This window comes from Seriola lalandi, unplaced genomic scaffold (assembly GCF_002814215.2).
Source record: "Seriola lalandi dorsalis isolate HSWRI2012SDOR001 ecotype SW California unplaced genomic scaffold, Sedor1 jcf7180002050280, whole genome shotgun sequence".
NCBI classification, from domain to species: Eukaryota; Metazoa; Chordata; class Actinopteri; order Carangiformes; family Carangidae; genus Seriola; species Seriola lalandi.
The window spans coordinates 47,066-71,175 of NW_019520833.1; the positions used below are offsets into that span (position 1 = coordinate 47,066).

The 24,110-nt window shown below is 40.7% G+C and overlaps 2 protein-coding genes across 8 annotated transcripts in view; one reads left to right on the forward strand and one right to left on the reverse strand.

Annotated features, from left to right (window-relative positions):
* Positions 1-256: 256 nt before the first annotated feature.
* Positions 257-14,905, reverse strand: zmynd8 (zinc finger, MYND-type containing 8). Of its 5 annotated transcripts, none has more exons than XM_087171900.1 (21): positions 14,765-14,905; positions 10,631-10,692; positions 10,216-10,367; positions 7,833-7,976; positions 7,571-7,684; positions 7,035-7,100; positions 6,737-6,829; positions 6,538-6,625; positions 6,157-6,212; positions 5,965-6,042; positions 5,730-5,845; positions 5,141-5,640; positions 4,918-5,052; positions 4,573-4,728; positions 3,850-4,383; positions 3,209-3,742; positions 2,788-2,984; positions 2,006-2,086; positions 1,507-1,585; positions 1,148-1,387; positions 257-979 (listed from the first exon to the last, which is right to left on the reverse strand). In XM_087171900.1, the coding sequence occupies exons 1-21, from the start codon at positions 14,776-14,778 to the stop codon at positions 804-806; spliced, it is 3,615 nt and encodes a 1,204-aa protein (XP_087028026.1). In that variant the 5' UTR covers positions 14,779-14,905; the 3' UTR covers positions 257-803. The 5 variants fall into 5 exon arrangements, with proteins under 5 accessions (XP_087028026.1, XP_023254784.1, XP_087028024.1 ...); XM_023399016.2 differs by having other exon boundaries at positions 7,833-8,054; XM_087171898.1 differs by lacking the exon at positions 14,765-14,905 and adding an exon at positions 13,794-14,741 and having other exon boundaries at positions 7,833-8,054.
* Positions 14,906-21,166: 6,261 nt separating this feature from the next.
* ncoa3 (nuclear receptor coactivator 3) overlaps positions 21,167-24,110 on the forward strand; it is a 32,340-nt gene continuing 29,396 nt past the window's right edge. For 2 of the 3 annotated variants that reach the window (XM_023399021.2, XM_023399023.2), the window contains exon 1: positions 21,167-21,288. The gene's annotated coding sequence lies outside the window, so the exon portion shown is untranslated. The remainder of the gene's footprint in view (positions 21,289-24,110) is intronic. The other variant, XM_023399022.2, reaches the window with a different exon arrangement.

The following is a 24,110-nucleotide window of genomic DNA, read 5'->3' on the forward strand; positions in this document are numbered from 1 at the left end:
TATTGCCCTAATAAACCTCTTCTTCAGGCCTTCCGATATACAGAGTTCACAAATATTAACGTGCTACTGCTGTTACAGTTGCTGTCTGAGAGCAACACATTTTCAAGACTGCATTATCTGAAATTGAGTTTCAGAAATTAAGTTGTCTGATTAAACACTGCTTACCTACTCAACCTACAAATGAAATTGAACCTATGCTATTTGATTGCAGACTGCTTCATAACTAATTAGACCACAGTATATCCATAGAAACAGCTCATTTAAAATGTTTGTATTTGTTATTTTCTTTGCAGTATACAGCAGGCAACATTAGAATAACAAATAAATTAACATAGAATACAAAATAAGTCATTTACAGACATTCCTGTCAACAGTCCTCTAATCTAAAACTGAGGTGGTCCATTAACATGGTTTACATTTTTGCAATTTGAAACTGTTAAACTGTTGTCCTTTACACTATGTGTATGTTTTGTGACACTCAAGCATGCTCTTAAGATCTTTATACCGACAACTCTCTATAGACTGCAACAAAGTGCATGAATATGCAGTATACATTTTTTAAACTACCCCCTCTAGTGGTTACTAACTATCTGCTGCCAGTCTTGTTTCTACATTTAAAATGCTTCAAAGACCATGTGAACTGGGGGCAGTTGGTGTGCCCAGAAAGGCAAACAAAAATATAAAAATAAAAATAATTTGGATTGCTCCCTTAATAACCGCTTGAACAGAACAATTTACATGCACATATCCTTGTAGTGAAAAAACAATATATACATTTACATTTTCAAGTATGGTAAGTTGCGTTATGACAAAGTGACAGCAACACTGTCAGTACTCTTCTCCACGTCACAGTCTTTGTCTGGTGGTGCAGAGACTGGCGTGTCTCTGAGAGGGTTTGGGCCACTGCTAGTCTGCCCTAACCCTTTGTTTGGGAGGTCTGCTGTGGACTCAGCCTCAGGTTCTTGCTGTGGGGCTGTGGCTACAAATAGAGCAAAAGTGAAAAAAATGTATTACAGCTATGAAAATGTCAGTAGTAATGTGGCTGGCGATTATACAGGCAAGCAAAGGAAAGGAGACATTCAGACAGAATAGTCCTTGTTTGTGTGAATGTCATCAACAGCATGTTGATGCTGGCACGTGCTGTTACCTGACTGAGTGCAGGATTTCATGTGTTCTGGCCAGTGGGCTTGCTGACAGGGGTAATCACAGTAGCTGGTGTTCCAGCAACAGTAGAAGATGGCCTCTTTCCTGCAGTTAGCACACCACTGCTTCTTCTTTGTCTCATCCACTGCCTGTTGCTTCTCCAGCTCCATCTGTTTCTTCACCTCTGTCACCAACCTCTCTCTCTCCTGCTCCAGACTTTGTCTCATCTCTGCCATCGTCAGCTCTAAAATTGAAATACACAAACATGATCGAGCCCAAGTAGAACTCATTACACTGTTTTGGGAAAAGACATGTAGATGCAAATTGCATATGCATATTTTTTACACATTCCCCAAGTCTCACCAAGATTGTGCTTCATTTCTGACAACTCTTGTTGATGCAACCACTGTAATTTTTCTATTTCGATTCTCAGTCGTCTTATCTGTAGGAAAAACACATGGGCATGCCGGGGTAAGTAAAGGGTCATATGCAAAGCCACCGTTATGATCTCAATCATACTTAGTAGCCCCTCATCATGCCACCTTTGCTTGTTTTACTGAACCAACCAAAGCCTGCATAATGTTGCATCAGAGTGTGATTTTAGATAGCGTGCCGTCATTCTGGAATCAGAGGGCTGATGGGTAACACAAAAGGTCAGCGTCTGTCCCGACATGCTAACTCTCCCTTTTACAGAGATCTCAATCCAGCTCTGTGACTACCTGCACTGCCAGCATAAAGGCACTCATTTTGTGTTCATACCTTTTATCCAGAACAGCGAGGTGAAATAAAGGCGCAACATTCCCGCCTTGAACAGGCTGTGTAAAAGGGGCTGGTGTCTGAAAGGCAGAGAGTAAATTCCTACCTCTGCTATTGTATTCCCTGAAGTACTCTTGGAAAGGTCATTGTAGATTTCTGTCATTGTACCTTTGATTGCATCCATTATCTGAAAAAGAGACCACAATAATATATGAATGGACAAGATTAATATATGAACCCGCAGTTTTTTACCTTGTATTCCTTAAATTCATTCAGTGTGGCAGTCAAACATGTGTGTAGCTTGAAAGCTACAGTAAAATGGTTTCTAACTTAACATTAATCTGAAGCCAAGGATATCCATCCATTTTCTACCGCTTATCCTCTAGTAGGGTCGCGGGGGGGCTGGAGCCTATCCCAGCATCTTTTCGGGCGAGAGGCAGGTACACCCCGGACAGGTCGCCAGTCCATCGCAGGGCAAACACATAGAGACAGACAACCATTCACACTCACAGCCACACCTATGGTCAATTTAGAGTATCCCATTAGCCTAGTCACCATTTGCATGTCTTTGGACTGTGGGAGGAAGCTGGAGTACCCGGAGAGAACCCACACAGGCACGGGGAGAACATGCAAACTCCACACAGAAAGATCCCGCGTCCGAGCCGGGACTCAAACCCGGAACCTTCTTGCTGTGAGGCGACAGCGCTAACCACTGCACCACCGTGCAGCTGCTTAGGATACAACTACGTATAATTTAAACATTATTTTAGAATCTATGTCAGAGTTTATGAGACTATCAAAATGAATACTAAAGTTTCACCGAATGCAATACAGCCCAATAAGTGACCACTGGAAATGGCACCTTGCAGGGCAAAAACTTATACTAACTTTATTTGTGTACTTGGCGATGTCTGCAGCCACATCCGCTGACGCCGTGGGGATATACTGGTCTGTTGCCACTGGTGAAGATGAAGCAGCTGTGCCTAGACTTGACGTTGCCATCATGGCAGCAGAAGCTGGACTACTGGATACCAGGGTGACAGCAGATGTGGACGTGCTGAGTGGAGTGTCTTTCTGTTGAACAGCTAGAATAATAAAAAAAAAAGCTATTAATCAACAACATCATTATGGACAAACTGATGAAATGTTTCACATGTACAAAGGTTGCTGTGGAGTAAAAACTGGTAATATTCCAACTGATGATTTATTTAACATATATACTGTACACACCATGGGTCTCAAACATTTGTACACCTCTGACCCACACTCTAAGTCAATTCGTACTTGTGGCTAAAACCATGTTATCTACCTTTGACAGCCTGTCTGGTCTGATAGCGTGTGCTTTGTGAAGACTGCTGTGCTGAAGATGAGGATACCGCTGTCGAGACGTTCCCTGCCTGTGTCTGGGTCACCGCTTGAGTCTGGCCTTGCCTGGGTGACGACGCCTGAGTTTGAGTGGTTGCCACAGGTTGCTGGTTCTGTTGCTGACGCTGCACCTTCTGCATGTGCCACTTCTGTGAGGAAGTCTGAAACTTGGCAGTGGGATTCCACACCACAGCTCTCTGCACCACTGGCACTGTCTCTCTGGGCAGCAGAGGGCGCTGTTTCTTCAAAGCTGGAGTTGTGGAGGTCAAAGAGGAGGAGGAGGAGGAGGAGGAGGAGGAAGAGGGGGGTGTTGCTGTGGCACTGGACACAGTTGAAAGACTTATGGTTGCGGGAGAGGGAGTAGTGAAGGAGACCATGGTGACGGGAATGGCCATTGAGGACTGTGTGGAAACACTGGAGGGTGTGGAAAGAGCTGCACTGCTTTGAGACGGGACAGTGGATGGGGTCAGGGCTTTGCCTAAGGAAAAAAGTACCCACATTATTCATAGTTGCTGATGTTTCTATGTGACATAACATTCAGTGTTTATTTCTCATGGGATGAGGTGAGAAAATTACAATTCTCACCTTCAGTTTTACCAGCAGGTGACTCTTTAGCAAGGGTTGTTTCTTTCTTGCTCCTCTTCCGGTCTTTGCCTCCCTGTTCCTCTCCAAGGTCGATGACCAGCTCCCTCTCAGAGTCAGAGTCCTCCACTGGCATTGGCTGCTTTGCTTCTTCTTTCACCTGAGACTTCTCTCTGGGAGCAGGTGATGCTGGAGGGGCTTTGGTCTTCTCTGGGCTCTCTTTCTCTGAATCAGAGCTTGTTTTCTCCTTAGTTGGAGCATCTGATACTGTTGCAGTGGCATCAGCTGCTGCCGACTCAGATGCCACAGGTGTATCAGCTTTACCTTCCTTATCTTGGCTTGGGGAAGCTTGGTCTTTGACTTTAGTTTTGGTAGGGTCCTTCTGGGCTTCATCATTTGGTGCTGCGTCCTGGCCATCCTTGGTCTTTTGCTCGTCATCACTGGCATACTCACTGTCACTCGAGTCAGATTTATCAGAGTCTTCTGAGTCACTGTGTTCAACACCTTTATACACATCCACAGAGATCTCATCGATACCTGCAGAGCAGAGGAGAAGGGAGGATACTACATGGCTATTCAACATGTTTTAGAACTGGACAAAATGATATAATCATATGATGACATCATATTAACAGACACATTCTATCCAAAATGTGTTTCCTTAGCAAATAAATAAATCAGAAATGTCTATTTTCTGTACATTCTTTCAATTTCTTCTGTACTGACCCAACTGTGCCTTGCAACTCTCAATGGTTTTGTCCAGGTTCAGCTGGAAACGGCTCTTAATCTGTCTTTTTGGAGAAGTAAGGACTGGTGTGGCTCCTTGCTTCTGCTGAACTGTTTCACTAAGCTCTTTTAGGTCCATTTCTGCTTTGCTCCGATCTGGAAGAATACAATGTACAATAATTTCAAACAGCAATATGTGCACAAGAGAAAGATCTTTTTTCTTTGTTCATTACAATTTATAATTTCTAGGAGAATCATGTCCCATAGTGACCTGTATTCACTCATAGAGAATGGACATTATTAAACACTTGAATGCATATTACATACTTGGAATTAAAGTCTCACCTAAATTGAGGTTCAGAATGCTTCCTGTCTGTGGTGTCTTCTCCTGCTTGGCGAGGCCAGGAGCTTGAGAGTGGAATGGCTTAGGGCTGTCCAATGAACTGCCTGCAGGACCAGGTCGTGGATGGGCAGGTGATGCTGTTCAAAAATATTTACTTTTAAACAAGTCTTCTCCCATTAGACACAACATACTTGTTGCTATACTAAAATGTGTCTGGTGGAATACCTGTACAGTCCATGGACTCTTCTCCTGCACTGTACTGGCTGTTTGGGCCTTTGCCCTGCGACTTGTCTGCTGTCTCCTGTTCGCCATCTGACCCGGTGTGAGCAGAGGAGTTGGTGCTCATGGGGGAGCGAGGCATGTCACTGAGAGGGAACCGTCGCCCAACGGTGCCACCTCCCACCCCAGCCCCAGACAACATGGTCCTGGTCAAAGGGATCTTAGGTGATGCTGTCATATCAAAGCTCAGCTTGATCTTCTCCTGTTTCTCAGATTTGACTGGGGTGGACGAGGGGTTGGAGGGATCTAGCAGCATCTGGAAGTTGTTGTCAGGAGTGTAGGGTGTCCTAAAGGGGGCATAGTTAAACACTCCAAACTTCTTCCTCATGTTCTCCACATAGACCTCCATCTCTTGCATGGCACTGTTGAAGATGCTTTTGGTCTTCTTCACAGAGAATGGAATCTCTTTGGACATGAGGTAGCAGTTGTTTAAAGGAACCCATGCCCTGAAGGACAAAAAATCACATCATAATTGTTAGAAAAACCTAAAAAAGTGCCTCTGAGCCAGAGTAACTGAAGCACAAAGGGCTGATACCTGTCATGTTGACCAAAGAAACGAGCATCCACTTGTCCATCTTTGTCCCGCAGAGCTTTAGCAGGCCAGAATGGAAATCCTTTCAGTTTGGCCCACACTAGAGGGTGTGGGTTACTCTGCAGACATACAGTAAAACACTGGAACTAAGTGGATGTATTCCAGTGATTTATGTTTGAATGGGTAAACAATCTGGTGGAATCATCAACAGAAACTTCAAGTTACTGTACTAGCTTACACAAGGCTCACAAAACCAGTTGTCTCTCTTTTGGCAAGCAGACAGATAACACTCAGGACAAACTTCAATCTCATTCATCTGCAAAAAAACAAAAAACAAAAAATGAGTTTCAGCTGTCATTTCTACTGTCTTAAATTAATTAACAAATCCAAATTTGGCTTAAATATAAACTCTTTTCTGACACAGACTCACCTCATGTTCACAGATTTTTACTATTACTTTAGCTGTAGCTGTCAGTTTGTGATTGCCTGAAACAAGGACATAAATTTGAGTTAAACTCTTCATATACACTAGACAAAGTGGTAATTCAACATTATTGCCAATTGTCAGTGGAATTGTATTGTTATGATCATATCATGTTATCCATATTAGTGATTTTGAGAAAATAATTAAAACCTGACAAAATAAGTTCTTGACATTGAAGTATAGTAGTAAATTAAATTGAACATCAATCTTAACCACCACCATGATTTTGAATACACTATATTTGATATATACCAATAATGGAAAAAATATTCTCATTAATAGTACAATATTCATTGGTTCATATGGTGCCAAGAATATGCAACATACCTCCATTGTATATAATACAGTTATGCAAAATCCATTTCGCATCTGCCAAGAAGGCCTCTGTGCAGCCATACATTTTCTTTTTGATATTCTGCAGTGCAAAATGAAAAGATGCTCATTTCCCATATTGTTCATGTCCCGTATTGTTCGTCTCTATATTTATCATTTCAAATAAATAAATGTGTGACAGCTTTTGTTGTACCTTCTCAAGTGTGCAAAGATCCATAGGATGAAAAATGTACTCTGCATAATCTGGATGCTGTTCAAGAGAGACAGGTTTCTGGAAGGGTTCAGTCTATAAAATTGAGTAGAAAGAAAAAAAGTGTGAACGTAAACAAAATCTCAGGCCAAACTAACTACACAACCTTCCCCTCTACCGCACATCAACATGCTACCACTATGCTACTACTTAAAACTCTAAAAGCCGCTTCAAACAAAAGGAGGAAAACCAGTGGAGGAGAAAATCATGACGGGGTCTTGTTAGTGGTGTAATTGATTACCCAATTAAAAGTCTTTCTCTGCGTGGAAGCTGCATGGGGGGAGCGAGATGACAAGCGGGGATGATCCTGAAAGAGAGTGAGAGGGGCAGCTGTATCCTCACCACCAGCTAGCATGTTTACCTTCATGGTTTCCAGCCATGACAGGCCCATTATAGCACAATGACTGTGATTGTTAGTTCTGTTATTAGACATCATTAGCACATGCGAATTGATAATATATCATGCTGGACAGATACTGTATGTGGACAGGTTATACATCAGGGTGCAGATATTATCTAGCACAACTGATGGGAATACGATGATCAGAAAAAAGGAGTGTCTTTTGGTTGCAAAGGCAATCTCAAAATCAAGACTGCCAGAAAAGATCACATGCCAATATCCAAGTGATAAATCTGAAGTACGAAGTTAGAAAAGGCAGAAATCTAAATGAGAATAATCAGAGTAACCCATCTGTGACAACGCTACGTGCCCTAATACTGTATAATTAGTTTGGTAGCATGAATTTCCTATAAAAACAGAGGGCCCAGAATACTTACACCTGGTTGTTTCATCTTCTGAAGGGCAAACTTTAGTAGGTAAGACAGCTGGTCTATAGTTAGCATCATCATGGCTTTGCTCTGAGTCTCTATGCACTCTGCAACTGTTATTTTCTAAAAGACATCAAGAGGAAACGAGTTGAACACTTTGTTTATATCCCATTATATTGCATAATTAAACAAATATCACAATAGGTATTGACCACAGGCTTCGAAATATGTTCCCAACACCCACACACTATGCACAGTCCTGGGTGAATACCTCACACTCCGGACAGAACCAGTCGCCCTCGGGCTCGGCTGGTAGTTTGAGGCACTTGGCATGGTACACCCTGGGGCAGAGCTCACAGCAGAGCACCTGGCCCTCGCGGTGGCACAGCCAGCAGTAGAAGTCATTCCTGCCGTCCTGCGGTACAACATCAACAGGGTCTGTGGTGAGTGCTGGCTGCTTCACATAGTAAAAGGGACCATGTCTTAGTTCTGACTGGAATGCAGGCAAAAGAAACACAAAGTTGGGGAAGGTCAAAATCAGGCCAGAGATTAGAAAAGCCAAGCAGACATGCACAAAATCAACAAAAGGTACATTAAAGTCAGGAAGTCCACAACACAGACTGCTGTGAGCCCTGATAAAGTACAATTGTTACACTCTCCCTGCTGGTACATGAGTATGCTGTAACAGTGGAGATTTAATAGTCAACATCGCATTGTTTTCAAACTTGTGATAGAAATGACATCAACAGACAAAAGGTCTATATATTTATTCTAAGTCATATGACTTGCTCAGTCCTGTGATTTCAGTCTGTGTTTAGGACACAACCATCACCAATGTGCAGGAGGGTAAACAGTGTGGACAGCCTTGATTAAACTGACACAAGCTCAGATAGGTACAGTGGCTACTAATCATTTACAAAGGACAACCAAATGTGCCAAGTGTACGATACTAGAAATCATTTAGCTATTGTGCATTTGTGAACTGCTTTAAGCACAAAGGCAACAAAGCATGCACCTAAAAAACACAAGCTGAAAGATATGACATAAGTAATCATGTGATTTCTCAGATTGCTTTAAAAAAGCAGTTTTTTTAATTAGTGATGCACAGATAGCATTTCCTCAAAACTCACTACTAAGTCCTCAAACAGAGTATAAAGCTCTGGAAATGCCAATGCTGAGTGATAATATGAACACTGAATTTATGTTATCATTAGTGGTCAATAAGATTGAACAATTACATCAACAATGTTTATTCATATGTCAATCCTAAACATAACACTGTATAATAGTACAGAACATAACACATTAATAGGCTATACTGCACAATGTTAAGTAAGAAGTAATTGTAAAGCGCTTTGGATACAGCTAATTACCATTTTACAATTCACAATATACTGTGCATCAAAAACCTCAAGAATTAAATCTAAATGGAGTAGACTAGAGGTTGAAATCACAAGGTAACTTATGGTTTATTGTAATTCCATCACCATATTTAGCCCCTGATAGAGGGAGGAATCAAATTTATAACAGAGTTGGAAATAAGCAGTATGACTCTTTCAGGTCTGAACTACCAAAATAGAAAAGTTCAGAGCTAAATTGTCTGGATAAATGAAAGAAATACCTCTGCTTCAGTATCACAATAGAACATATGGTGCTACTGATATAGAAATAATGTCATATAATCACTTTGTCCCATCCTAGGAGCAAACTCTATACCACTGGTGAAAGTCAAGGGCAGAAGGGGTAATTTAAGAAGGATTAAAAGTCTACAGACAAAACAAAGCACTTTTTACAATAAATGTAATGAATTCAAGTTAAAGAACTTATGCTCCAGTGGAGCTGCTCAGTGACTAATAGTTGGTTGTACTGGGCATCTTCCAGGTTTGGATGCATGTAACTATATGAAATTAGTGCTGATGTGGCAAGGCATTCCTGCAAATTAGCATTCATGCTCAGTGAACCTACCCTGAATTAATACAGGCCTTAAAATATTGACAGAATATGAATTACTGATCACAACCAACCATTTTTTCACCACAGCAAAAGAAGTTTATTATGATTGTGTCATTTAAAGTATTAGTTGTGGTATCTGAACAAATAAATACTTTTGCAAATGCTGTAAATGAGCTCTATCGACACCTACACCCAAGCTATAGATCATATCAGTACACTTACAATTATAATTTCCTGAAGGTCTGGATGTACCATAATCAGCTTAATGCCAAGCTAAGCTAATAATTAGTATTAATATATAATGATAGTATAAATAGCTAAGTAGTTTTTTTGACAGGTTTTTTGACAAACCAAAAACATCCGGCTTGCTAGTGCTACAGAGGGACAGAGGCAAAGTACGTTCTTAGGGAGTTGACTGAACTGACCCTTTAATTAGGATAGATTAAAGGTCTAATGTGTATTTTCTGTAACTGTACACCTTTCATTAAAGAGCTCAACTGCTTGATGATGAAAAAGAATCTCATAAGTTTATCATCGAAAAAAATAATATTAACTTTTGTGAATTATTACGTTTTTGTGTGGTGTAAGTCTAAATATCAACCAGTTTGTGTGTGTTTGCAGGTATAATCCTGTTTTTTGGGAGTGGGGCTGGTGCGACCCTTTTGTTTACATTTGGATTGTGGTTTTGCTTTGATTGTTACCTGGTCTTTGCTGCTGCTAACAGCACCAGGTTTCTTCTTCTTTTTCATTGGGCATGGGGATGTTTCAGCAGAGGAGTGACCGTTCGATGAGTGAGAGGGACTCGGCATCTTTCGTTTTTGGGCCATCCGCTCTGTTGACGCTGTGTCTGAAACTACGGACAAAACTCAGAGATTACACAAACCAGGGAGAGCACACTCATGGCCTTTTCAAAGCAGAAACAAATACCAGAAATGGCACACCAGAGGTTTCCTGTACTCACACAGTTGGGTGTGTACATGAGTAAACATGGTGGCATACTGTATAATGTAAAACCAAAATAACCCAAACAAAACCACTTTACGAATCACAGAATTTCATAAGAATAGAAATAAAGCTTTGCCAACCTATTTGAAAACAAATTGGACGGTATGTTACCTTTGGATCGTGTTGAGATCTCCATTCCTTCTGTTGTCTCTTTTCCCTCTTCCTCTGCCACACTGATGCAGAAAAGATTATCGTCAAAGGTTTGACAGTCAAATATAACCTATAGCTGAAGATATCTCATATCTATTATTGATGCTATATCATTAAGTTAAAAAAAAAAGTTATTTGAAATTGTTCCTTTGAACAACATGTTCTTTACAATTATGCTATAATGGGGGTATCCTGATGACCAAGGGGTTTAAAATGTCAGCCCCTCATTTCCTGTCAGCTTTCTATGGTACTCTGTCAGATAAAGGCAGAAAATAAGCACCCTCGAAAAGTTGTGCACAATGCAAATGGTCAAGTTTTCAGTGTTAAGACTGTAATACATTCCTGCAGAGGTCTGATATTAAACAGTCTTTAACTGTTAATACATTCCCCTCATCCTACTACCTTACAGTTGCTCTAGACAAGAAAGGTCAGTTTTGCCAACAGGCTCTCTCTTGACACTAATATAATTCTGGTTAGATATGCGGCGCCCAGCTTGGAACAGAAGCATCATAACTCTTCTGTAAAAATTTATATTAAAACACATCTTCAAATCACTATTTCTAATGCAGGATGGTGAAATACTGAAAAATGACTTGTAAATTCTGATCCCACCAGCACTGTGTGCAGTTGGCAAAAACATCTGTTTTTGCTGAAATTCACATCAAAACAATTATCACAAAATAAGTAAGTGTAAGCCTACACTGTATGAAAACCATCATGGCTGAAAATACTGATAATACAACAATTACATCACACAAACCACATCAACAGCTTGAAGGCAACACATGCACATCTCCCAAATGTTAAAAGAATATCTCAACCGCAATTAAAGCAAAAGTTAACCAATACTAGAGCAATGGCAGCTCAATGCGTAGCCATTCTCAGATTATAAACAGCAGGCTCCTTTCTCCACCGGCCACAGGTCTATAAATAGTAAACATGAGAACACAGAACAGCACAATCTACAGTGTCTGAACCTTCTGACATCCATGACAACGTGCTATGAATCACCTTTTATTGAAAATCTGCCCAACAGGTTATTCTCAGTATCACTTCAACATGATTCACCTTGGTTTGCAGGCGCCCTGTTGTCGATCCTATTATTGTTGCCATTTTCTCTGACGCCACAGCAGATGCACCGGCCTCACTGTTCAGATGGCTTCAATTTTGCCAATTTTCATTTCACTTACTCCTGAGCAAAGCATCATTTTAAAGTATTGTGTGATTAAAAAAAGTAATTCACTGAAAACAAAAATACTGCTTCCATTTCAATTATTTTGTTCATCAACCCCCGCACCCCTCCTCCTCCATCACCAAATAAGGATGAAATGACAGACAGAAACACAGCCAGTCTGCAGACATAGGCAGGAGTGCAGTGAAATGGCTTTACTGGCCTCCTCATCTAAGCTGTCTGGACAGCCTCAGACAATCTAACCCAGCAACATCCTGTCCTGTCCTTGCCAGGAAATACAGCAACAAGAGGCAAAGAGAAAGACATGGACAGGGACGAGGAGGAAAATCAATGCTGCCCATCCTGACACAAACATTTTTAAATCAAAGAGCACAGAGCACACAATACAGCCTATTGTAACCTGCTAAAACATCCCTTCCCACACCCACCATTTCCATTACATTCATGCTTCAATGTAGGAAATCAACAGCATACCTTTTTCCTTACTCACATACAGACTCTTCAGCCTATTCTTTAATCTTTTTCAATTATTGAGGGCGTTGGGGGATGAGGGAATAGATGGGTCCAGGTTTCCCAGAAGGCCTTCTCTCCCTGCTGCTCTCTCCTGCAATTGTCAATCTTTAACCTCGGCTGCAGACCGCCGATTGGCTCGAGCACCACACGGAGATGCCTGATTGGGTGCTCAGCCTCAGTGTGCCACACAGGCTCTCTTCTCCCCGCTCTCCTCAGCCACAGTGCTGCAATGCAGAGAGGACTGCTCCTCGCTGTTGCTAAAACCTACTGAAAACCAAGTCTCTCACTCCCTTAAAACCCCATACAGAAATATACCAGTCATGTGCCTTTTATCAGACATGTAATATGTAGCTCTACGGGCTAGACAGGGAGAGGATCAGATTCCCTCCCTCGCTGTGCTCTCAGCCAGTCTATGTGTATGGCGTCCATTTTGAAGACTCTCTCTCTCCCTGACCACTGTGTGCACCACACACACAACACATACACACAGCATCAGTCAAATCTGCTATAAAGGACCACATGCAGCTTATTATGTACCCCAGCATGTTGATATGCAGCATGGGCCCTAATAGTGGACACAAAGACAGGACTGAAAATGTCACAGGCCTCCCAGATATTGTGGAAGGCGTAAATCTCTCCCTCTCGATCCACTTCTTCTTCAGCATGTACTGCCTCATAATCAATATCTGCCTGGAGATTTAAATGTGAGCAACAGTAAGCTGAAAAATAATATATAACAGAGAGCAAAGCTATACCTTTTTCCATCTTTCAGTTTGACCAACTATAGCCATTTTATTTAATCAATATAGATCTTTAAAGCACGAATACAAACAATGCACCACAATTCAAACACATTGGTGAAAAAAAAGTACAACTCAGTACAATTCATCCTTCAAAACAGAAGCAAATCTTGGTCAAAACGTCAAGGCCAACTACATAATCTAGGCAAGTCCAAGGTCAGCTGGTGGGTATTTCTGAGACACCAAACTAAACAGACTGTTTGTGTCAGTGTAATGCAGATTTAAGTGTGCCTACACCATTCCTCACACCATAGTGGAATGAGGGGATTAAACGCATTACCAAGCACCATTCAGAGAACACTGAGGGGGATTTGCTGTCTCAGTGACTGCAGGCAGCTCCTGAACCCTGGTCAAGCAACATTATGTGCACCATTATATCCAGGCCATAGTTCCCCTGGATATATTTAAAACAAAACCTTTGTCAGACATCATCCACTAATATTGACAAAACACATATCACATATTCCACCTGAAATATATCAAATGTTCAAGAATAACAATATTGAGAAACTGTCTGAAATAGATACAATCATGAACTAAACTGAATGATTTTTATCTGATTCATGCACACAGAAAACCAACACCAACATCATTATATATAAACAGAATTCAATCAAACCTTGTCGACTTCAAACAGGTTTTCAAGCCTCTCTGATGAGATGAGGTTTCTATGCAGAGCCTTTTCAGAGGAAGTCCTTCCCTTCTTCTTTCCTTCTCTCTTACATACAAATACCCAGTGTGCTTGGAGCAGAGGGACAGAAAGGGGAAGCTCTCTAAAATGGCTGACACTCGGCAGCAGAGAACAACACTGGGAGGCAGTGCACACCATTAGGCTCAGGCAGTTCCTCCAACCCTGTGATAAATAAGCTGCTATGGCATATTTAGTCTGTAGATAATTGGTATTTTAGAAAACTGGTGAGCAGCTTACAGGATTGGGGATGTAAAAAGCATGTTTTTTATTCACCAAGTAATATGGGCATTTTGGTGAGGGGAACTAGATTTTGGGTGAGGTGTAGCAAAATTAGGCAACTAGACAGTTTTACAGTCTGTTCTTCATTCGTCTGGCAAACAATTAACATCAGTGCCCTGCTGCCTTGCTCTCTCATGCCAGTTTGAGGCCTAAATTAAACTTGCTGTGCTGTCAGTTTACCATCTGTTAATTCCTCTGGGGACTCCCCTCTGCACTGCTCCCTGTCTCTCCCATCCCGCCTAGATCCCTCACCAGGCCTGCCATCTTGACAGCACAGGCCAGGGGAAGCACCAAAAACTCAGTCCTCTTTTAATCTTGACAAAACAAAGCATGTTCTCTCAGTCAGTATTCTGTGAATATACAGTGACCTTACACTTGACCTGTGGCCTTCTACTGTACGTGTTCAGACAGCCACCCACTTAGCAGAGACAGTCTGTTGTACTGTACCATGCTATGCTCTCTTTCCAAGCTCCACTTCTATGCTGTGGGGTGACAAATACTCTTCCCCCTCCCCCAGTCTGTCAGACAAACATGTATTAGTACTCAGGCACGGATCACACACAGTGGCTGGTGCCTTATCAACAGAGCAGAATATGTGAAAGAATCAAAATAAGGCTTACCTCTGTGGATGCATGGCTAAAAACTCTGTGTGATATGTCAATGCTTATTAAAACATGGAGGACAGCCCTGTCAGCCCTCACCCTGCTCAGAGCATAGCCACGGCTCTCCAAGCTGTCCAACTCACTGCTCTGATATAAGGCACACTGAGAGTGGCCACCGCGCGCTGACAAAATGTAAGGCTGCTGCTGATTGGCTAGTGCATTTCCTGGCTTCTTGTCTTTTGTTCAGCACAGGCAAGCTGAAACGCAGTACTCAGAACAAGAAGAGCTAGGCCCAGATCAAAATAATCTGCCACTGTACACCGATCAGCTGCCAAGAATACTGCATACAGCTTTTTGTTTCATACACATGCTATAGAGCCAGCCTGTGGTGTAACTGTGAAGGGTAGTCAGCAGATGTGTACATAAAGAACCGACCTGAGGCAGTATGCTTATGGAGGAATTTGTCTCTGTAGTTCCCACCCTCAAGTTAAACTAAACATCGTGGGAAAGATTAAAAAACTGCTATACAAATAAAAGGAACAGTCAGACTGAGTAAACAGTTACTAAATGAAATGCACTGTTTCTTTGTTCTCTAAAGGTTTGATGACAATGTTAAAAAAGCAGACTAAATTACAGTTGTGTTTTTTTGCCTGACTCTGGCCTTTGAACTGGTGTGATCACATGATAACAGTGTGTTTCCAGGCCAAGAATATACTGTTAAAGAAACAATGACTCTCCGTTTCTGTTGTATCATTCCACCATGGGGCAAGATTCAAAAATATTTTCACAAGATTTAATGATTTACATGAAAATGTGTTATACCTCACATTATTTTGTTAGTACAGTTCTCCTGTGTTTATTGTAATTTTGCCCTATTTTGGAAATTAGTTTTCTTTATTCCCTAATGAACATCTTGAGACATAAGAGCTTATCTTAACGTCATTAAAACATGTTGAGATAGAGTGTATTTGAAAATTCATTTTTTTACCATGCTAGAAGAAGCGCCATGTAGGCAAATGTCAGCATAGCTTTTTTTTATATAATCCCCTTTATTTTCACTTGCAGCAATTTGTTAAAAATCTCCTATTTGAGTTCCATTTTGACACACAGAAGCTATTGTTTCTCATAAAGCTTCATAAATAATCTTTGGCTTTAGTTACACACTTCAAATATGCCCATACACGCACAGAGCACTTTATTAGGAACACAATACTAATTCTGGTTAGGGCCTCCCATGGTTCTCAAAACAGCCTCAGTTCCTGGTGGCCTGGATTCCACAAAATGTTGAAAACTTTCCTTTGAAACTCTGCTCCATGTTTACATGACTGTATCACGAAATTTCTGCATATTTGTCAGCTGCACATTAATGCTGCCAATCTCCTGTTCTGCCACAATCCTAAAGGTGTTGCACTGGATTCAGATCTGGTGATTGGGCAGACCACTGAAGTTCACTGAACTCATTGTCATGTTCATGAAGTCAGTTTGAGACCGCTGTTGCTTTGTGACATGGTGCATTGTTATGCTGGAAATACTCATTAGACAATACTCAGATAGTTTGTGGCATTTAAATAATGATTGACTGGTATTACGGGATCCAAAGTGTGCCGAGAAAACATTCCCCACACCATTACACCAACACCCGCAGCCTGAACTGTTGGCACAAGGGAGGTTGGGTCGATAGATTCATGCTGTTGACCCCAAACTCTGACCCTACAATCTGCGTGCCTCAGCAAAAATCAGATTAATCAGACCAGGCTACATTCTTCCAGTCTTCAACTGTCCAATTTTGGTGATTCTATCCGCACTGCAGCCTCAGATCTCTGTTGTTGGCTGACAGGAGTGGTCTTCTGCTGTTGTAGCCCATCAACAAATATGTTAATTCTGAGATTAATTTCTGATCACCATACTTGTAAAGAGTAATTATCTGACTTACTGAAGCCTTTCTGTCAGATCCAACCAGCCTGTCCGTTCTCCTCTGACTTCTCTCATCAACAAGCAACAAGTTTCTGCATGTGACCTGCTGCTCACTTGATGTTTTTTTGCACCATTTTGTGTAAAAACTCTACAGACTGCTGTGTAACCAGTCCATCCAGCAGCAACAATCATGCCACAGTCAAAGACACTGAGATCACATGTTTTTCCCCATTGTGACGTTTGATGAGAATGTAATGTGCAGTTCCTATACACATACTGCATGAACTACAGAGCGATGAGCACAGAGACAGCTTGCAGCAGGAAGGGATTAGTGTCTTGCTAAAAATACAGCACTGTATTCTGAATGGCTGAGGGAGAAAACCGGTGCCAAAAGTGTTATTAAAACTTCATAATTTTCTAATTTGTGCAATATTGAATGCAAATGTTAATAACTGGCTGAACATAAAACATTGTATAAATATCAAATAAAATAAAAGTATTTTTAAACAAAGCGGTTAACAAAGACATTTGGTTGACACTACCTGTAAACAAATTGGTCAACGATTTGTTTCACATTTCTCAAAATATATAGAATTAATATGTATTGTTATTTAGTGGTAACTATTGTCCCCCAGCCTGTATAGTAAAGGTTTATGAGCTCATAGGCTCAGTTTTCACTGTCAACACTAAAATGGAACTGGTGACTTAGTGGACAGTAGAGCCATCTACCGAACATTCAGCTGCAGAACAGGTTACTCACTACTTTAGACATATAAATTCCTCTGTTGTAAGTTCATGGCATGCATCACTGCTTTAAGCTGATCCAAGATATATTGGGTTGGAATGTTTTAGGGGGGAAACATATTGCTTCTCTGTTGGTAAATTACTATATGCCAGAATTCATTGTTTATTTTAATTGGCAGTTCACATCTTCAAATGCAAATCATGCACAGTGTCCACAGCAGGAGATAAAGTGCATCTTAATGATATTTTGTCAAATCAGTAACCCTATGCTAGAATACCACATGTAAGTAGTAGTGTACCAAGTGTAAACACAATATCAACATGTAATACCTATTGAAACAAGGCCTTGTGACACAAACCATCTGAGATAATGTGAACCTGTTATGGTTATACAACGTTGCTTTTGGGCATCACTGCTTGGGTTGAGACATTGTAAATCCCTGAGTAAATGCCACACTGACACATGACAGCAAAATACAGATGGTGAAATGACGTTAAGGGATGTTCAGTCTCTGAAATTTGTCGAGCAGCTCTAAATTTTGAATATGTGAGAAATGACCTTGGAAAGAGTCGGTGGACTGTGGGTTGTATGGGTTAATAACGACATGACGTCTTAATGTTAGCAGATAATAAAGCTAGCTAGCCTTATTTGGGTTTAGCTACTGTAACTCCATTGCTAGCGTGACCTAAGCTTCAAAGACATGCACAATATCTAAATGTGTGTAGTCAAATTACTGACACTAAATAAACTGGGAATAACGTTGCGTTTCCTAATTTCAACTATATTTATCTTATGGAACTGGGAGGGTTTCCAACGCAAATCCATTTTCACATCTCTCGCCAGTTAACAGTTGCATAATTAGCTTTTTGTTAACGTCAACAGCTAATAAGTAAAGTTAATGGAAATTAAGAGCTAGCCCTGAGATGTCCAAGACTAAACAGGGATAACTAAGATAACGATGTCGTGAAAATACATGGTCCATTTCCGACTGGCATTACCGATATAACATTATTACTCTGTTGACACCGCATATAACATATTAGCTATATACAAATTATATCGTGTCACATTTGTCAATCTCCACTGTACCGTTTGGTGTCCAGACAGCGACGGTGACCCTTTCAAGTGGCCGCCGACTGGTAACAAACCCTGACGTCCCCAAGATGGCGCCCTAATCAGACTTTCACTGCTCGAACCAGCTGCTTGAAAATCCTTCTAGTCATTGGCTTCAAAGCCTTGAGCAGACCAATCATATACGTAAATGTGTTTTTGTTTTTGTTTTCATTAGCTTTTTGTTTGTTTGTTGTTTCTCAGTATATTCTAGAGGTAAAGTAAATCTTCCTAGTGCTGTTTCACTGTTTTTGTTTTTGTTTTTTTTTTCATTTAAGAGGGGTTAAAGTCTTAATCCTGCAGAAAGTTATGTTGTAAGATGTCTCTGTACCCACTCCTCGAGACTTATACTGTTTTTGATCTACCAGAGGCTTCGTGTTACATGAGCTTATGCTTTACTGTCTAATTTTGAAGAGTTAAAAACAATTTCAGACTAATGTTAATGTTGCCATTCTGGGTATTTTAAAAGGGAAATGTCAGTTTCCAATTTTACACAGTCAAACCATAGATTATAAAGATTATATGCTCTGGATCAGAATTACATTGTCTTCTGGAAAGAAAAAAAAACATGTAAGAAATGTAGTTACTCCTATAGGTCTAACATGATTTATTTTCATTGTGCTTTAGTGATTGGTCCAGTTGAGTAGAATACACCAGTTGGAAAAAATTAGATCAGAAATGTTCATGTTTTTATACTGCTTTCCTGTACTTTTTGAAAAATAAGTAAACACTAGCTACTGATAAGACAATCAGTGTGTTTTAATTGAACTATAAACTTTGAGATATTTAGACGAACAATATCATGGACTGTAGGCCGCACCTTTTCTTTAATCTGCCAATAAAAGTACCCATGTAATTGTATAAGCTGTTTGAAAAGGAAATCTCAAAGATGTTCCTCCCTGTCTCTTTGTTTGGTTATAACTTGTGTTATAGCTGATAATGACAAAACAAGATCTTGCTTTCTTGTTTGTTTGCTTTTTTGGTTTTGTTTTGTTTTTGCTTAATTTCTTTTGCATAGTGTTGAGAAGTTGGGGGATGGGAATCTGTTTGGAACAAAGAAAGGCATGCTGTTAGCTGTTTGCAGGTAAACCCATCTGAATACATCAATGATTATGGGGCTATCTCCTGTCCTTTCAAACTGTTATCTCCTGTCCTTTCAGAGTAGAGAGGGCAAGTGGGGATGGGATAAAGTGTCTCACACTTACTGAGGGGGGAGGTCAGTTTGCCATGGTTTGTGGGGGAGGGGGTACAAACAGAGGGCCACGGGGCCCCTCTTTGGATCTTCATGGAAATGAATTGAGGCTCTCTCATGCAGGCACACACAAACAGAAAACACACAACAAATATATGCACTGCCTTTTATAATTTGATAATTTCATCATGCAATGAATTATCAAGAATCCTCTAACATTAGAAAGAAATCTACCTAGATCTGGATTAATCTGTATGCAAGCAAGGTTTGCCTCAATATTTTTTCATTATTTCAATAATCGCATGCATTCCTTATTTTCCATATTTACTAACTGTGTAATACTTCAGGGACTACACTATGTCTTGCCAACACTGGCTTAGTCAGAGTAAATTTCTTGAATTGGTCACTGGTAAGATAAAATGCTGCAACAGGGTTAATGAACCTCACTGCCTTATAAGCAGCTATGCATTAACTAAATAAACTTTAAGGATATTTCAGTTCTGCATAAACACCCTTTTATTTTTTTACACATCAAAGTTTTTTATGCTGATTGTACAGGGAATTACATTCTGACAGGAAAGAATATTTACCCGGTATATACCACTGCATCTTTTTCACTCCCCTCACTTGTATCCTACTACTCTCCCTTCATCTTTGGACCTAACTCCCTCCACAGTAGAAAAAGTTCAACATTAGTGTGCCTGGGAGATCACCATGGAGACAGTTCCCTCCATCCTCTGTGGCTCCACAGTCACTCCACACTCCACTCTGCACATGTTGGCATGTATGTGAGTGCACTTTATAATTGGCATAATAGCAAGGTACTAAAAGGTCAAATGTGATGCAGTGGGTCGGTTGTTCTGTTTAACAATATGGAGTAGCCTATAAATCATGATTGCAAATAAATATTTGACAGTTACATTTATTCCTGCTCAGTTCAGACCACATCATAGGCCTACATCATTCTTGATCCCATCAAATTCCCAGGACATTTATAATGTCCCAGAGAAACAATACTGGAAAATGTCCAGCTTTTTACATTGTATCGCCATAGAAGTTGCAGGAAAAACAAAAACAAACAAACAAACAAACAAAAAACTGTCAAGCCTCATACTATCTGTCCACGCTGCCCTTAAATAATTTCCAAATGCTATTCAACAGAAGTTTATGTTCTGTTGAATATTTAACAATCTTCAATTCTTTAGTTTTTGTGAAAAATACTGAAGAACATAATAAAGTGATTCACTATGGTTATGATAAGTCATTTGAATAAAGCTGCTTTTCTGCCAGCCTATAAATACATTTATAAATCTCTCCTCTAATAATATCAGTGACTGCTGCTCATATCACCTATGGGTATTGGTGTACGTGTAGTTCATTTACAGAACGTGTCAAACAGTTTGATGTGGATTGCCAAGGAAAGCAACTACATTACCCAGAAGTCCCACTGCTCCGCTACAAGCTGGCTCCCTCCGCTCTGGGAGTGTTTCCCATTTAAACAAACACCGTCCTGCCGAAGATGGCGGAGAGTTTGTAGAGGCGTAAAAGAAACTGCTCCACTCAATGAAAGCGTCGAAGCCGGTGAGTTTTCTGCAAACGGTTTATGATTTGGTTATAACCAAGTTTTGAACACGGATGCTATTGTGTGTTTGAACGCGTTAAATCGTCTCAGGGGCAGTAAGTGTTGCTCCGCTTCCGAGCAGGCTGTGGTTTTTAAGCTACCGTGATACAACGAACCACCTTACTACAGTCGATTTGTTATGAAATGTTTCTCATGATATTTTTGGCTCCTAAACTGTAGACATTATAACAGTCTCTGTTAAGCCTGGCTTAATAATGGGCCATTCTTATCGGTGGCGGTGTTTGTTGGTGTCTCCATTATCCGCTAGCTACAAAGTTTACGAGGCACAGGCTCTCTGATTCGCTGAGGTGCAATAGTCTAGTTGTTAATTCTCAACACTGCTTATGAGTGAACTCGTTTGAGTTTCAAAACGTTAATGTTAACATTTCAGCGCCACTAGGTTGTGTTCACTGTCCACAACACAGCTGAACAGCTCTGGACACCACGTTACTACATTTTTTAAAACCAGACGGTCTGACTTGCCTCACAGTTTCGGTACACGAGACGTTCGCTGCTCACGTTAGTTACACCACAGTAGTTGTCTCGTGTAGCAAAAATAAAGATAAAATAGTGAATTGCTCTTAAAGTTAAGGTTGTCCAGCTTCCTCTATGAATGTAGAGGAAGTTAAACACATTTAACACAATGTACTGTACCTACATTTCTGTTTTATTACCTTAATTTAACACAAAATGTACCAGCATGTAACAAATAGCAACAAACTGATTTAGCTGACGATATGGATTAGAAATAGCTGCTTCTCAGGAAAGACTTCTTTATTACATCTATAATGAGTTGCACCTCATGATAAACTACCGTGTATTTACCAGTACATCACTCTCACTCACCGCTGACAATCAAACTTGAAGCTCAACGTGGCTGCTCTGGAAAATCCACAGCATCTGTTATTTATTTGCATAGCTGTAGTGAGATTATGTATCCATGATTGTAATGGTTGGTAAAATGGCCCATCACACGGTGATGAATGTTGGTTTTCACTGCTGATAAATCATATTTAGGTGAGAGAGAGAGAGAGAGAGAGAGAGACAGACAGACAGGCAGACTGGTGGCAGGAGATGAATATGTGTCAGTGCAGCAGAGTTTTAACACCGGCTGGGTTCAGGTGGAGTCCAGGTTTGCTTTCTCCCTGCTGCACAAGGTGCATGCTGAGCACTCATATTTTGAGGTGGTAAAAGGACATTCTTTGAGCGCATGGTCATGTGTAGGCGGACAATGAGGAGGTAGGTTAGTCATACCACTGAAACGGTTGAGGTCTAGGTGTGCTGTCACTCTCTTCGCCAGGGGCCATCCCTGCCAATACTTGCAGGCATTTACAGCTCAGTGCTTATTTCCTCGTGAGAGTCTCTGAAATCATGTAGGTATTTTGTCTTATGGTACATGGTCTAGATAATAAGTTGTCCCTTATTGACAAATATTCTTGTTTATACAATTTCATGCAGGGCACTCATTAAATGGGCTGTGGTATCTCAGTAATGTGGGTGTTTACACTGCCAGCCCAAAGTTTCAGTACACCCCCATTTTTCCGGTTTTTATTGAAATGAAAGTAGCTCAAGTCCAAATGGTGCAAAGATAATCACTAAACTGCTGCTAAAACAGTTTAGGTCACCAAAAACTGAACAATCATGTGCATATCATAGAAAACGGGCCTTATTCAGAGATTAAGAAATTGGTTAACTCACAACTTTCCTGCAGCAATGGAAGTAAATAAAGCCTTGAAAGTTCATGCAAACAATTCCTACAGGTGTCCCAACTTTAGTTGATGACTTACCCTCTGCCTGTGCAAAGGCAGTGATGAAACAAACTGTGTTTCTACACCCTCAAATGCATTATTAGGACAATACCGTGCTGCAGCATCATGCTGTGTATTGCTACCAGAATGGCCAGGAAAAACGCAAGAAACAAAACAAAAAACAAAAACAGTGGTTGGTCAGGGGTTCATCCTAAAACAAGATAATGAGCCAAAGCAGTAGAGGAAAAGAACGAGACATGATGGAAGAGCAGCTCAGTCTCCAGACTTAAGCCACATGGATCTGGTTTGGGATGAACTAGACAGAAGGTGAAACATTCGTGGGAACTTCTGCAACAGTGTTGGGACAAACTTTCTGAACAATATTTGATTTCCATTGTAGAAAGAAGCCCAGAGTGTGTTCTGCTGCTGGATGAGTCAAAATTTTAGATTAAATTCAGTTCGATAAGTAGATTCCTTGTTTTTAAAATCCCTGATTGTTTATTTGCTCCACGGTTTAATTTCAGAAAAACTGAGACACTGAATTATTTAAATTTAAATAACAGCTGGAAAAGTTGAAGTGTTATAAAACTTTTGACCGGTATATTGTAATTGGTGTGTAGCTGGGAATGAACAAGTGAGAATGGTGCTGCTGGCAGCTTTCAGCCGTCAGATGAGCTAACTTGTCTTTATTTTGAGTCTGATGGAATGCCATTACTCAAGCCCACATATGTGGTATTTTTGTAAGTGGCAGAATGACCACTGTGGGAACCTGTCCAATGAACTGCCTCTGCTCATATTCTTGGCAAATGGAGCCCCCTGTCCCCCATTCTCTGTCCCTTTATCTACCACTTTCTTTCTCCCTCACACAGGGTGTCAGGCGATGTTAACAATGAATCAATCTTTGGGGGGATTCTTTGACTGCAGATGGGGTGAAGAAGTGACTGGGATGCATGGCTTTCGTTCTTTGTCTGCCGGCCCCTGTGCTCTCAATAATTCATTAATTTATCACTTTTTCTCATGGGACTGGGTGAAGT

Bases quoted from the DNA above. Each gene is read 5' to 3' on its own strand.
- zmynd8 (XM_023399016.2), bottom strand. The intron at 6,043-6,156 runs GTGAGTCTGTGT...GTTTTTTTGCAG, and splicing joins TAAAAATCTGTGAACATGAG to ATGAATGAGATTGAAGTTTG. The intron at 4,384-4,572 runs GTCAGTACAGAA...TCTGCTCTGCAG, and splicing joins GAGTTGCAAGGCACAGTTGG to GTATCGATGAGATCTCTGTG.